The following is a 15,972-nucleotide window of genomic DNA, read 5'->3' on the forward strand; positions in this document are numbered from 1 at the left end:
GCTGGTATTAAAGTAATTACACCATATCATGACAAGACTCAAATCTGTTTCTTGGTAAGTCAGGTTCATTGAGAAGAACACTTTTAATGATATTTCAGCAAGGTATTAGCCTTTAAATACAGATACCTGGCACAAAATAATTAAGTGCCAGTTTGGAATGGGGCTTTTTATTTTGTGGATTGTTACTTTCTTGAGGTAGTTTTCTTTTTCTTTCCTTTTTTTTTTAATTATATTTTTAGGGGATTTGTGAGGGTTGTTTTGTGGCTTGATCAGCATTCTACCACTGTACTGTGTGCACCAGGTGTAGTGAGTGCATTAAGACTGTGGAAAAGGGCAAATTTTTCTAAAATGATGTATCATGCTGGATCTTTAGATTTTATCTTTTTATTCTAATGGTGAAAAAGTAACATTAAATTTACGAAAATAATGCCTTTTTTTACTTTAAAGAAAAATCTAGTGTTGGATTTTTATTTTGCCTGTGAACTGGTAACATACAACCTTGTCCTTGGGAATGTAAGTGTGCTCATCCTGTCAGTGAAGATAAGAAGAATTTTCTATGTGTAACAGCACTAGGAAGCAAGATTATTTTTCAGGGTAAGTACAATAAAATTCAGGTACTACTCTTCATCAGCAAACATTTGTAAGAAAAATGCTGAAAAACAATTGTTTAGTTACACTATTAGGTAGGTTTTATTTTCTTTCTCAGCAAGAATAGTGAGTGTACATACACACAAAAAAGCACCTTGCTCTACCATTATTCTGAATTGCAAGTTGCAAATAACATTTTTCTGTCTACTCTTGCACTTCTTAATATGTCTTTTTCAAGAAATGGAAAAATGGACTTGATTTTTAAGAAAGTGGTATCATTGCAATTCCACATCAGCAGAGTCCCTCTGAGAAGACAAAATGAAAATGCAGATGGTCAAACAAAGGAGCCACAGCAAAGATGCCTCATCTCAAAGAGGTCAACAGACACACATTAAAATGAGTTGGCTGAATCTCAGTCCTGTGTCTTGTGGGTTCGTCTTGAGGGAAATTAGGTCCACTATATATATTCTCATTGCAGCACCAGAGGCTTTCTTGTGCTTTTCTAGCAGCCACTTCAGGTGAAACGCCAAATGCTGCTTTGCTATGTCAAAGCCCTGTTGGAGAGCTTTCTCCAGTTCTCCCAAAATGGATTAAAGTGAATAGACAGAGACAATGAGTAAACTATGATGTAAAGTTTATATACAAGAATATAACATTTATCTGGAGTATTTACAAGGTTAATTAAAGTATTTTACAACTCTTTCAGGTTAACCACTAGGTATATTACAGTTAGGCTACAGATGGTTTAATTTGCAAAATAATAATTATATAAAAGTTGCATTCAGATCAACCAGGTTCAAATCCTGTTCTTTTTTTTTTCTGAGAGAGAAGGGATCAGACTTGTGGAAAATAAAATGTGAGAATACTCTTACTGGTGCCTATACATTGCATGCAAGAGTCATAACGTGACCTTTATAGTGTTAATATAGATGGCAAGCCATTTCACCTCAGTGAAAGAGTCGTACCCACTGTGACAGGCCAGTCGCATGCGTGGCTGTCTTTCTCTGCATCTCCTACTTTTGCACAACAAACATACACATATACAGAGAAGCAGCAATATAAACGAACCAGCTTTACCAAAATGAAGAGGGAAAAACCTCAGACCACCATAAAACCCCCAAGCTTTAAGCAAGATCCTTTAATACTTCCCAAAAATAGTCCTTTTTTTTGTAATTATTATTACATTTTAATCTATGTACAAAAATGGAGGGGTTCCTTCCCTCGTGGAGAGTGGTCACTGTGTCATGTGCCCGCAGCATCTCGAGGCTCAGAGGAGCCAAAGCAGGAAGGAGCAGGGGGCCTGGAGAGGCAGCTGCTGGAGACAGCCAGAGATGAAGCCACTAACACTGCAGTTTGCGGATGCTACGGGAGAACCGCTTGAAAGCCCGCTGCCCTTTCTGCCACCGCTTCAGTGAGGTGATCACTAGTTCCCCAGCTTGCTTCTGCCCCATCACCAAGTAGGGGACGTTGATGTCGTTCATCTCATCGCAGGTACACTGGAGGCCACCTTTGAGCCAGAGCACTATCTTCCTCAGATCCCTTTCTGTCAGCCCATTCAGCTTGTAGATGGTTTTGCTCTTTGTTTCAGGGGTGATCTTGGTATCCCCATTGATGTAGGCAATCTCCTTCACTTTTATCTTCAAGGCTAATAGATGGAGGGGAGGGGGAAGTGGGGAGAGGGATAGAGATTGAGAGGGTTTTTTCCCATTAGTGCACATAAAGAGGACCTGGGGAGGGAGGTGCTCTATTGCTAATTAAACTGTCAGGGCTGACAGAAGAGGCAGCAGGTGGCTCCATTTCTAAAGCCACAAAGGGCATGCAAGTCATTTCAGTTTGAATCAACCTTAAGGTTGAGGTTTTTCGGATTTCTTTTCTCCTCTTTCCCCTCCCCCTCTTTTCCCTTCCTTTCTAAATTAATATTTCCTCCAGTTTTTCTCCTGTTTGCAACAGGGAGAGGGCAGGTTTGCTACATTAAGCAGAGAAACATTTTTTTTCTGGGAGAGGACAGCCTTTCTGAAAGTAGCATTTGAAGGGGAGGTGGGGAGGTAAGTACCTAGACCAAGAAACCTGATCTCTGCTGCAGCTCAAAACTTCTACACTTAATTTATTAGGCTGGAGTGGATTTTAGGCAAACCTGTAAGGAAATGATATTTCACATGCATTGTTTTTTTTTTTAAAGAATAGATCCCATGGAGGGCAAATTGGTCCAACAGCTGCATTTGATTTGGTAAAATAACTAGGAGGGGGATACAGGGCTCTGTAAGAATCTGTGGAGCATGTTTAGCTTTTGGAGGACTTATCCGAGTGCAATTTGCCAGGCCAAAACTATTGGTTGTTTTAGCAATTATGTCCCACAATCATGGTTTGGACTGTTTTTTAAAAAACAAACCAACAAACCCACACTTTTGAATGGCTGTAGATACTTATACTACAAATCTCTTTCCAGGTACAAACATTGACCTTTTGTAAAAGGATTCCCCTCCTTATTCCCTTTTGCTCTTGAAATGCTAATGTGTGGATAATGTGTCCTTCAGTTGTCTGTGTGGAGGGAGCTTTCTTGTCCTCTTCTAACCCCAGATCTTCCCATTAAGTTTATACCCCCAATTGTCTGTGCATTACCTTCTCTGTCAAATGATATATAGAGCTTCATTCTTAATCTGCGGAGAGAGTCTTTCTTATGATACATAGAGATTGGTCATGCAGTTCTGCCTCAAACGTCTTTACTCTGCTTCTCCCCAGGCAATAGTCTGCATGAAAGATTCCCTTTTTTCCCCATTTTACTTTCTATTGGGCTTACCAGTAACATCCACATCCTCATAAAAGAGCACTACTTCAAAACAGTAAACAAGAAAAGAACGATAGAAAGGGCTACCTTTTATTCCAAGGTGGAAATTTGGTGTTTCAAGACCCAATGGTCAAAACTCTGCCTTTATTCAGGCACATCTTTCACTGACTCCACTGGAAATTGTACCTGATCCACGACTCGCAAGTTCCAACCGAGAGGCCACCTCTGCTTCCACTTACCAAAGTCGTTTTTGCAGAGGTTTTCCACGATGTCGTTATCATCTTCATTTTTGTTTTTGCAGGCATCACAAACCTTGGGTGCTGGAAATGCAAGCAACAGCCTCCGTCAAGCTCGGGGAGAAAGGGACAGCAGGTGGCGTTGGGAACCCTTTGGGAAACGCCGGTTTTTCATCCCTTCACCCCAGATTGTGTTCCTTCTATCCCCGGCCCCGGACCTACCCGACCACTTTCAGGCGCCTTATCTTGATGCAGACCAGCTACCAGGCTGTCGGTGTGTTTTTAAGGTCACACCTCAACCCCAAATTTTTGTTTTAACGGGCAAAAGAGTAAGAGAGAGGGTGGGCGAGGGGTGGGGTGCCGGGGCACCCGACACAGAGCACGCCAGCTCCGCGCTTCAGCGACGATCTTTGCACAAGGAGATCGACCCACTGGGAGCCGCGCAGCTCCAGTCTGGGGTCCCAGACTTTTTGTCTGGGGATGGAGATGGGTGCGAGCTGGTGCCCTTTCCCCGACGGTGACTGCGGTCTCCTCAGTCCCCTCGGGAAAGCCTCCCTGAGCCTGGTCTGCGGCCACCTCCCCGGCCCCCCTGACTCGGAGCACCGGGACGTGCTGTAATGCAAGGGAAACGCCTTCGTTCCCCTACGGAAAACCGGGGAGGGACCCCGCTGTCGTGCTATCTCACTGGGGGCAGATGCTGCCGGGCCAGGGGAGGCCCCTCGGTTGCCTCTTACCTTCTCTGGTGACGGGGAGAATGTGGTCGCTGCTGGCCAGCGGGATGCAGAGGTCGTTGTCCTTGGGGAAGCGGCTGCAGTCCAGCATGTCGGGCCAGGGGAAGCCGAAGGCGGACATCACAGGGGCGCAGCTCTCCTTCACCTCCTCGCAGAGCGAGTGGCAGGGCTGAATGATCTCGTCCAGGTCGTCGATGCAGACGGGGGCAAAGAGGGAGCAGAGGAACTTCCTGGTGTCGGGGTGGCACTGCTTCTGCACCAGCGGGATCCAGGTGGAGGCCTGCTCCAGCACCTCCTGCACCGTCTCATGCCCCAAGAGGTTGGGTAGTCGCATGCTCTGGTACTCGATGCCCCGGCACAGCAGCATCGGGGCGGGGATGGGCTTGCAGTTCGATCGCTTGTAGGAGAAGTCGGGCTCCCCGAAGGGGAAGAGCCCGGCGGCCGAGCCCATGCACTGGGACGCCAGCAGGAGCAGGGCGTAGAGGCGGCGCTGCATTTTTGGGGCACGAAGGTGGTGGGGGGGCTGGCGAAAGGCTCGAGGGCTGGGGTGGCGGGGCGGGCGGCGCGACGCTGCCCTCAGCTGCAGGCAGCGTCCCCCAGCCTGGGCTCCTTTTGCCAGGCGGGGACGGAGGGTCTGAGCGAGGTGCTGGGGCAAACGGGAGTTTTCTGGATTTTTTTGTATGCAAATAGGGGCAGGGGGAGCGGGGGCTGGGAGGAGCCTGGTGACAGCCATCCAGAAAGGATTGGTCACTACTTTCTCAGTCTGCTTTTGCTCAGGGGGATTGTCTTTTGGCAGGAAATCCTTGCAAGGAACGTTACCGTGCGAGCACGGGGAAGGAGGGAAAGATCCCGGCGAACAAAGAACTCCGAGTAGCTCCAGGGCCGGGGGCTCGGCCGCCCCCAGACCGCGGGTGGCTGGAGGTGGGCTTTGCCGGTGGCACAGCTATTGCGGAGTGGCGGCACCCCCCGCTCTCCCCGGCCCCCCGTGCCCACGTTTGGTGCTCTCGCTGCCAGCAGACGGGAGATGTGGCCGCGCCGGTTTCCAGGCCGGCCGCTCCTTCAGCCCCCCGGGGGGTGTCTGGCACCTCCGCCCCCTTTCTGCGATGCTGACAGGGCTCGGCCCGGCGCTGGAGCCGCAGGCATCAACTGGGGGCTGCCGGCACTCGCTGCCTCCGTTTCGGCAGCGCCCAGCCCGGGGGCTGCCCAGCGGGGCCCTCCTCCTGCCCCGCTCCCGCCCGTGCTGCTCCTGGCTCTCCCTGCGGGGAGCGGGGGCCTGAAGCCCCTGCTTGGCCCCCGACTGCCAATGGGGGTTTTCCCGGGTGGGAGCATCCAAGTGCTTTTAAAATACTGTCACCTGGCACGTTTTTCTGAGGCTAAAAGCGTAGGCCTGGCTCTGCACAGTGTAGGCACGTCACTTTCCCTTCACTCTTGTCTTCACCTAGAAAGTCTCTAAAGAATTGTGTTAGTGTTGATTTACCACCAAGGGGAAGACAACAGGCAAGGCACTGGGATCACAACGTGGCTTCAGTGTGCTTTGGATAATTCTTGGATTTTTAGTAATATTATTTATGGGATTATTATTGAAAAGAGTAGGCCTGTGTAATATCATTTTGTGGTAAACCACATTCATTAATCAGCTACTGAATATTTTTCCTTATAGAGATGTTTTATGGGAAGCTAGTCTTAGCCATGATGACTTCTGTAAATTGCAGGATCCCTATAGTCTCTTTTCCAGACTGGGCTTCCCAGAGATGTGAGTCACTGCTTGTGGCATAGGAAAGAGATGGGACCTGCAGCATTCCCACCAGGAAGACACAGGGTTGCCATGCTGGAGTGGTTACAAGGGTGCCCCAGGCAGCTGTTGTCATATGTTGAAGCCAGCGCAGCACTTTCAGAAGAGGTTCCAAGATTCTTTCCAGTGGGCCAAGCTGATGAATGTAATCTCCCTGTAAGGCAGTTTCTCTCCTCAACTTGTTTGATACCTGTAAAATAAATACCAAAAATGTCTAGTATCACTTGTGGAAGGGCTTGGAAGTAGTTTATTTCCTACAGCACCCCATATTCTTGCCACTTATCTGTGTTCAGGTCATTCTTTTAAACAGTACATATGTAAGCTTTTGTCCCCAGTTGCCTTCCATGGGACTGAACCCCACTGATGACTTATAGTGCCCTTTTTAAGCCTGTTTTGCCAAGTCCTCGGGATTGCCAGAGGCTGTAGCCTTTACTACCTGGTGGAAATGTCCCTTCCAGATCCCAGTGCTGGTTCCACCAGCCTCTGTCCCCAGACTGCTCTTCAGTGGAAGGAAATCTACCAACAGGTTGCTCTTGTCCTTAATGGCTGGGCTATTCACCAGATCTTTGTAAAATGGACAAGTTTGTGGTTGGTTTATCTCTCTCCTTTTTTCACTGCCTGTCATTTTTTTTTTGCAGTCATTGATATTCCTTCAGGTGGATCTCAGCATGATTAGAAAACAATTTGCCTGCTCCATAAATTCTCTCTATGCTACTTTCCACAAATCAAGTCAGCTAGGGTAGGTGGAAGCAAAGACCCAAATCTGAGCAGACTGTTTAGACTAGAGATAATAAAACTATCCTCTGTGGTGGAGGATGACACATTTCCAACAGAAACCTGCTCAGTTTTTTCACCAGAATTGTTTGCTTGTTTGTTTCCAGCCCACAGGAAATAAGCAGGAAAACCACACATTTTTTTCCCTGTATTAAGCTTTGATTTGAAATGAAGTTTTATTGAGACCTTACTATTTCCATTTTTAATCACTTCTGGTGAACTCATTTACTATAAACCTGAAATGATCTGAGATCATGTAAATAAAACCAGCCCAAGCCTACAGACCCGAGCAATCATTACTGCTCTTACTCTGATCCCTTGCAGGTAAAAGCGCCAGAGTGCGAGGGTGCCTTCGGTGCTCCTCGTTGCCACTTCGGGCACGGCGTTTCCAGCCTGCGGACCCCAGTGCTCTTCGCGGTCTCTGCAGGTCAGCAGGGCCCGTTCCCCATCTTAGGGCGCGCTGCAGGGACCGGCGCCGGCACCCAGAAAGCTTGCCCCCTTTCCCAGGGCCCGCAGGATGTTCTCCGTGCCGGACCGGCCCCGCTGCGCTTGCAGGAGGGGTGGGGCCGCCCGCGGGCAGCCGGGGTGTGTTTCGGGCTGCCCCGGGTCAGTTGCCCTCCCCGGCTGCGGGACGCGCGTCCGGGCGAGGGGTGGGATGTGCACTGCACGGCTGGGAGCGTCACCGGGGGTACCCGCGGGCGTGGCCCGCAGCGCGGGCCTGGGCCAATAAACATCCACTGTCTCATCCTTAATTGGGAGCGAAACTAACGAGCTGGTGCCTGGCCTCCGCACCCCGGCGGGTTTAAGTCACAGGGCCCCCGCCCTGCTCCGGCTGCTTCAGTAGTGCGGTGCCGTGGCCGCTGCTGTCCGGCCTGGCACGGTGCCGCTAGGTAAGGGCGCAGAGATCCACCTCCCAGGAAAGGCGGGGGGCTGCAGGAGTGTTTGGGCATCCGGGTAACAGCCTGGGAGACCTGGTCCGACCTGGCAGGAGCCAAGTAGGACGGCAGTCCTAAAATGCAATGATGTTTTAAGGTGTATCTTTTCATGTATTAAGGTGTGTTTTTATTGTTTTAAAGGGAGCATAGCTCTGTAAATTCATCAAATGTCATGGATAGTTAAGCTTTAAAGCCTTGAAAGTAGCATAAAAAAAGCCACTTTAGATGCTTACATCTATATAAGCTATTATAAACCTCTTTAATCCTCAAGTGCTTAAATCACCTTAAATCTCGAGAGTTAGGTGAGAGAATGAGCTGCCTGGAAAGAAGGACCCCCACTGCAGTCCCTCTGTTCCCCAACCCTCAGTGAATGGTTCCTGATGGATGGTGGTGAAAGTGAATGAACTGGGGGAAAAATGACTGGAGTCCTTGGTGCTTGCAGGCAGTTCAGTGTAGCATTGAAGTCTAGGGAGTGTGCCTGGTCAGTGCCATCCAAGCTAGAACTGTCGTGCTGCTTCCCCTTGTTTTCAAGCCTTGATGTGAACTCAGAACTTTTGTAGCTTTTTCTGGCCGGTCCTGGGAGCTGAGAGGTGGAAAAGGGAACATATATTGACTTGCCTGTCTGCTTAAGGAGTGGGCGAGACACTTGCTTCAACACAGGCAGAGATAAAGAGTATGAGTTTGATAATCTGTTGGATATTTTTCCACTTCTCTTGCCTTGAGATCACCTGGCTATGTGGGAACTTCTTTGCTTCCCTGCCCCACCCCCATGATGTGCTTTGGTGATGTGATGAGATTTGAGAAGAAAACTATCATCACTGATGGCTGCTCCAACCTGAGCACCATATGCCTCTCTCACCAACCTGCAGGCATCATCATCCTTTTAAGTTGCAGAATCATGGGCATGGGACAGCTGTGACTGAAGAGTAACTCCGGAGATCATCTACTCCAACTCAAGCTCCAAGTTCTGACTTTATCTGGGTGGCTTGCAGCCTGACATATCTGAGACCTCACTCAGGTGCCTGCACTTACCTGGGACCTGGGAGGCTTGATTCAAGACTGTGTTTCAACCTCTCTCCTCTCTCTGGAGAAAATGGTAAGCTTTCAACTCCTGGGCAGCCCACAGGTTGGATTCTCACTGTGGAAGTTGGTAAGATTAGGATGAATTATTGGTCACACTGAGAGCAGTGATTTGCAGAGGGAGGCATGGACCCGTGGAGGGCAGCCAAGCCTTACCCAGCACAAAGCATCCACTTTTCCCTAGCCCCTAGGTGCTACTTTCACCCCTGAAGGGCATCCAGCCCCACTGACACTTACTGGTTGGAGTAGCCAGTCAGCAGGCTAGGGCAATACTGACCTTAGGGGCTCTCTAAAAAAAGAGTGCAAAAAATTGGAGCTTGAATTACCCTTTGGTTATTAACATTGTAGAGGAATGAAAAATCTATGGCTTTTTAACTTCAGCTCAAAAAATGGCACTGATGAGGTCAAAACTTTCTTACCATGATGAAAACATGTGAAAAAAAATGTCTGCTTACCATTAAAAATGGTCTGCAACATCACCCTACAAAATTATTACTGCTATTTGAATCTCACAGTTGCTTTTGGTAGGGAAAAAATAAGATTGCATAGGTTTTGGTGTGAGGCAGCTCAAAAAAAGATTCCTCCTGATGCTGTTTTGGTGGCTGATAAAGTGGAATTTAAGATTTTGCAGATCTGGACTGGACAGCAGTCTTGTTTTCTGTTGCCACAACATTTCAAGTCCCATTGTCAAAACTGCATGTGCTGTAGATGTATCTTTTCCACCCCTGCCTTCTCTGAAAGGAACTTTAAAAAAAAATTATCCTTTGCTTTCCTTTTGGAATGCTCACTGAAAATGCAGCAGCAAGCTGCTTATGCATTTTGAGTATTGGCTAATGCTCAAAGCATAGTGAGAATATGCCCGAGCGGCACAGGGGGAAAATCATCTTTGAGCTATGGCAGAAGAGCCTCTTGGTGGCGCTTGTGCACACCATGTCGTTTATTCCTTTGCCCAGTGACACGAGGTATCGGTCTTCCAGTGCTCTCTATTTCTCCTTGCTGCCCTTCTCCAGAAACTCTGTGTCTACGGACTGAAACTCCAGGCCATCTTTAATCAGGGATTAATGTAATGAAAAGGAAAGATCAAACTGGGGCTGATTACCTTCAAATGGAAACAAACCCAAGTTGCATAGAGTTTTCTAGGATTTTATTATTGTTTTAATTGTAACGGTGCTTCCCTCAATGGTTTCCTTGCATTTAGTATTTTAAAATTTTCAAGTAATTTTTTTCCAGTTTGGAATGTTTTCCATAGAAACATTATGAAATATAATTCTAACCCACTGCTTTTTAATGTCGCTTTGTAGTTTCCATTAATATGAAATGGTAAATACAGGTGCTTGGATGTTGTATTATATGCAACACATGTATGTATATAAATCTAGATTATTCATATGCTAGTGCTTTAGCAATTTATGATTCTTCAAATTTATCAGACATCTATATCTGGCTACAGTTTTTGTCCTGGTGAGCATTTTTGCTCATGCAGAATTTCTGTTTGTAATTACCAATCCATTTATTATCTCTCTAATCTAAGTGCTGGATGACAAAGGTAGCAGAGCCCATGCCCTAGAGGACTACAATTGCATGATACCTGGCTTTCCTTGCATATTTAATTTAAAAGCTATAATGTAATAAGTCTTTCCTTTCTTCCCCCCCCCCCCCCCCCCCAGCTGTTATTTACAGCCTGGTAGTAGCTAGCATCTGGAGCTGAGAACAGGGCCCTGCTGGGTGAGCCATGGGAAAGGACAGGGTGTTTATACCAAAATTCTTAAGTTCTGTGTAGGGCATGGATGCTTCAGAGGAGGAGAAAGGAGAATTTCTGCCTCCATCTAGTCAGGGTGTCACAAAGCAGAAATACTGCCATCATTGGCCACAGGGAGAGTTTTATTGTCATGGGGGGTCTAGATCCAAATTTTATCTCCCATGAGCACTTTGGCAGGTTTTGGCCAGTTGCATTCAAGGCTGCCCTAGTACTTCCCCTGAGGAGGAGTGGCTGAAGTTCTGGATGTTGGTGAGCTTTGGTGTGGATCTGCATTCTGATGGGTCACATAGTTTTGTAGATGCATTGGAAAAAATAGCCACCAACTGATCTGCTTCTGCAGTGTGTACCACAGAAAACAACTATAAATGAGGGTGTGAGAGGGGTAGGTATAGAAACTCGGTTTCAGAACTAATTGCTACTCACAGGGAAATGGTCAGAGATGAAGCTAGATAGCTAGTCTAATGGCCTCAAGGTTTGGATACCTGTTACTTGTTGTGGAAAATTGTTTTTAAATAATAAGTTGTAGTAAAACATTTTTAAAAAGTAAAATCAAGAGAACCTGTTGCCCAAAGCTATACAATTTAAAATATTAGGCCTGATTTAAACTAAAGCAATGAAACAATGATGTCAGATTGATCTAATCAACAAATTAGTCTCTGTATTGGAGTTAAATTACAAAGTGATTCAAATATTCAAACTAGGAGGCACATAATCAGTAATTAAAATATATTTGCAGACTCTAGAGTTGGTAGTACCAAATATTAAAGGAAATCCAGAAATTTGAAGTAGCTGACCCAGAAGCAGTCTGTGTGACATGGCTTATGATGTATTGGTATTACATCTGCAGTTTTCACACTGCACAGAAAGAACTGAAAAAAAGCAAGCAGCGTTCACTTAACATGTATTCAACAAGGAATATAGCCAAACTTTTGTTCAGCATCTCCAATTTATTCTTCCCTCTTAAACTAGAAATTTACAGTTTTACCTTCCTCAACTTGATATAGAAAAGTAAGCCTAAATAGGCTAGTGTCCTAGTTCAGCAAGCTGGGACCAGTTTATCACTGTGTGGGTGTGACCAAAGCTGTATATTCTAAATCCTCTATTCATTTCCCATGAACTGTTAACAATGGACCATTTGCAGCAGCTGCCCAGGGCACACCTGACCCCTCAGGCTGTAAACTGGGTGTTAAAGAAGCCTGTGAGATAGGAACTGTGATAACTCCCCTCCGGGGAGTCGTTAGCACCTTCACACCCAGCCTGAGAGGGCGTGAATGCTAATGGGCCATCTAAAAATATCCCATGACTCACAGAATCATATCATCCATTGTGGAACTCCCTGCCCTGGGGGAGGTACTGGGCATTCCCACCTGAACCTGAGGGTATATAGTCTTGGGGTTTGGGGACTTCTGGGACCACATGTCAGACCCAGGGGAGGACCAGAATCTCAACAGGATTGCGACCATCATCTACGCCAACAGGTTTTTCTTTCCTTCTTTTTTACTTTGGACTCAGGGGAAGCATATGGGGCTCAGCACAGGGGCTAACAAACACCACTGTGTGCACCAGAGTGCTGGGTTGTACTTTTGGGTTTTATGGGTTAAAACCAATTTCAATTTGTATTATTGCATTTATTGTAATATTTTTATTAAACTGTAACTCTGACTTACAATCTCTTTTGTGTTGGGTTCATTTCTCCTGCCAGTTTACCTTTAAACCAGCACAGCTGGTAAAGGAACCCGTTTGAAATACATTATAAACATGGTCTTCTTCTCCACATGTATTTTTCCTTTCCCAGTACATGCAAATGCACACTTGTAATTGAGATAAGTTTTAGAACCATCCAGTACACTTATTTATTATTTTGATGGGTTTTGATACTTTTAAATATTATTTTTTCCTGTAAATTTCAGTATTTTCAATATTCCCAGATCTTAGTTGGCTGTGTGACTAATCCATCTCAGTCTCCCGCTACCCAAATAGTTTGTTAATGCTTGGTCTTCTGGACTGTTGAAGTGGCTAGTTTTGAGGAAAGTAAGTGTCTTGCAAGCCATGTTCCTAAGTGATATGTGTCTGGCTTGGCTGACCCCCTGCAGGGAAAACTTGATGTTTGGAGAAAAGGCGAGAATGTATTTCTCTGGTTTATTTGTGTAATATTTTTCCCCTTAATGTTTTCACCGCAAACAAGGTTTGCTAATTCCATTAAGAAAAGTTGTAGCAGAAAGTATCTTAAAGTCAATTTAGAATTAATATTTACATCTGTGAGTAAACGGTGAAATTATGTTGGTCTGAGTAGTTCTATAAACATTGAAAACAGAGGTGCTGTGGTTTACAGTTGTGTGTCCTTTGCTGCTTAACATATAGAGCTACACATTTGGGGCTTGAAAGCATTCTACTGAAAAGAGATGGACAAAGCTGAAACCAAGTTACATTATCTTAATTTGGTTTGGCACAAGTTATGTCGAAAAGGATGCTTGAAATATCAGAGTAAAACCTTAAGAATGGTAATACTAGGCCAGTTCACTTTACATGGATGTGCTGTCACCTGAGTTTTGTTCTTTTTTGCCTTTCTTTCCCTAAGGATGATTTGCTCTTGTGGACACTGGAACTTCACCTGATGCTGTGTTGCCCAGTCTGCCTGGGTGTGCCCTTCATAACAGTGGCTAACTGTGGGCTGGAGTCATTAGCTAGTTTGAGAGTTAGAGCTTCTTATCTGGTCAAGCATATAAACAGCTGCCATTCCCTCCTCCCAGTCTCAAGTGTTTGTAATTTTGAGACCCTATATATACAGCAGTTTTCTGACAGAAGCCGATTGCTGATTGGGAGAGCTACAAATCCATGGAGAGCATTCCGAGGGTATCAAATTTCCCCACCCCAGGGAAAGACTGGGCATGTGATGTCCTGCTGATGCTGAAGGTGTCCTGCACAGTCCTCTGCTTGACAGGGAGCTTGGAGACACAATCTGCTGCCCTCCAGGTGCACATATCCTCTTCATTAATTCTGGTGATGGGGTCAGTGCCCTTGCCCTGCCTTTGTATCATATAATCAACTGTCTTAACTGGGACGTTTCTCTTCTGCCAATTCAAAAAAGACTTCCTGACAGTTCCCAGGGAACCTTTGTCCCTTCCCATGTGGCTCCTGTCTCCCCACATAATTTGGGATTCCTCCCTCTTCTTTGTGTCACTAGCCATGGGAAGGTTACAGCACTGTTAACCTCCCCCTTTTACTGTAGAAATATCATCTTCCTGCTGTGACTCCTAAAATCCAGAGTGCTGTTGTCAGAATGGAAAAAATGAGAAGGGGAACCTTCTGGGAGGGAATTCGGGCCCTGGTGAGGGGTAGTATCGGTTCATGTCCTCCTTGGCTCCTGTGCTTGCACTGAGGATTATCTGATTCTGGTTTGCCTAAGATGTAATTAGCTGCTAAATGATAGGCAAGATGGAAGGATTGTGTGACATTTGTGTTTCTCGGTCTGTAATTGCAGTTTCCATGTGAAGATGTGCCAGCCTCTGCCTGGATCAGGGGATTGAAGTGCAGCTCTAGGTGGGGAACAGGGAAGATTCTGAATCACATAGAAAATTGCTTTTGTTCTTTGGCCACACACCAGTGTTCATCTCTATGGAGGACATTTGTCCCAAGATTTTGAGAGGGGCTTTTGCATTGGATCTATGTTGCCTGGTGTAATTTTACTCGTACTGGATATTTTAATATCTTTCTCACTCATGCTTTGGGTTGGACTGGAAAGACTGAAAGCAATCTGAGTAGCGCTTCTGAGAGCAAAGGGAAAATATTTGTGCTTTATAGAGTAATCATTGAATATATTCATCTGTGCTTTTGAACTGTTTTGAAAACAAATTGCCCCCCTTTGCTGTCTACCTGAGTTTAGACACAAGTAAACTTGCTCCTGCTCACTGTAAACCAGAGCAGCTCTTCAGCATGTTTTATTAGGGGAAGGCAGGGAACAGGTTAACAACCCCCTCCCCCTCAAAACCTAGTAGAAATAAATATGTATTATGGTGTTCAGAGCATTCCTTCCCCCCGAAGTATTTCTTAGACCAATTATGTGAAAAATTCATTGTATGTGAGGATTTTGTAATAGCCAAGTGAATTAGCTGTTTGCAGACCTGCACCCCTCTGTAAATGGGAACATGCATATGACAGTGGGCCAGATTTTACTGTTCTAGGCATCACTGATATAGCTGTTTATTCTCTGAGCCTGGAAGAGATCCAGCAGGATTTAGTTTTATGAGGTTTAATGTAAAGGTGTTGTATTTCATGAGATGAAATCATAACACAGTGGGTTTGCAAGAATTCTGAAAGATTATTTTTTCAGAGTGTTGGCAAGCACAATTCTCCTGTGAATTACGTGTCTAAAAGAGAAATACAGATCTTCTTTCATTGGGTTGAAATGATAACTAATCCTTAATCCTTCCTAGATGGCCTGTGTCATTAATACTGGCTGTTCATTTAGAATGTGTGCAGGTAACAACTTTAATTCTAGAATGCTATGCAATGCGCAGCTATGCTATAGCCATAGGGGCTAGCCACATATTTGAAACGCCTGCTGTTATTTTTGGGATATATCTCTGAATTTTGGGTGGTTTTTTTTCTAGACCTCTTGATTTTGTGAAGAGAGAAGCATCTGGAATTTCTGACCTATTTATATTTGTAGAAGACCTATTAGCATTATGAACTGTATCTGCAATATGTCCGTGAATACTTACCTTATGCTTGAGCAGATTTTCCTTTGGCTGTTTCATTACGGAGAATGATGACTGTTGAGCAGTTTCTTCAGGTTTCCCTTCAAATGTTGCCTCATATATTAAGCAGATGAGATTGCACTTATTTAATGGTGCTGATTCCCAGCTACGTTTTTTCTGCTTTACGGCTATGTGTGCATATGCTCCTCCTTTACCCTGCCTTGTTCTGGGAAAGCAGAGGAGTGGCTCTATGAAAGAGGCATAGGGATGGGAAAAAATTACTTCTATTTTCGGTTTTGCTTAATTCGGTGTGATTTTGAATGAATTGTTGCATCTCTCTGTATATGTTTTGTTTTATAGTAAAGGGAGTTTTGACATTATTAGAGTCAATACACTAATAACCAATGCCCCAGCACTGAGCTCTGAAATGTGCCTTATTTTTTAGCCCAGCACACACAGAGGGATGCTCCAGTCTAAACAAGGTTAAGATTTGACTGTACAAGTGTTATAGATAAAGCGAAACCCCTCAGTTGTGCTCTTATAGGACAATGTCTTCTGCCTTTGAGGGAGACTGGCATGTTCCTGCTTGCAGTTA

At 45.4% G+C, this 15,972-nt stretch overlaps 1 protein-coding gene across 1 annotated transcript; it reads right to left on the reverse strand.

Moving 5' to 3' along the window:
- Window positions 1–1,205: 1,205 nt before the first annotated feature.
- On the reverse strand, window positions 1,206–5,003 carry SFRP2 (secreted frizzled related protein 2). Its single transcript, XM_071555153.1, has 3 exons — window positions 4,344–5,003; window positions 3,613–3,693; window positions 1,206–2,233 (listed from the first exon to the last, which is right to left on the reverse strand). Exons 1-3 carry the CDS (start codon window positions 4,834–4,836, stop codon window positions 1,929–1,931), a joined length of 879 nt encoding a protein of 292 aa, XP_071411254.1. The 5' UTR covers window positions 4,837–5,003; the 3' UTR covers window positions 1,206–1,928.
- Between the last annotated feature and the right edge of the window lie 10,969 nt (window positions 5,004–15,972).

The sequence above is a fragment of the Pithys albifrons genome, chromosome 5 (genome assembly GCF_047495875.1).
Source record: "Pithys albifrons albifrons isolate INPA30051 chromosome 5, PitAlb_v1, whole genome shotgun sequence".
Lineage (NCBI taxonomy): Eukaryota > Metazoa > Chordata > Aves > Passeriformes > Thamnophilidae > Pithys > Pithys albifrons.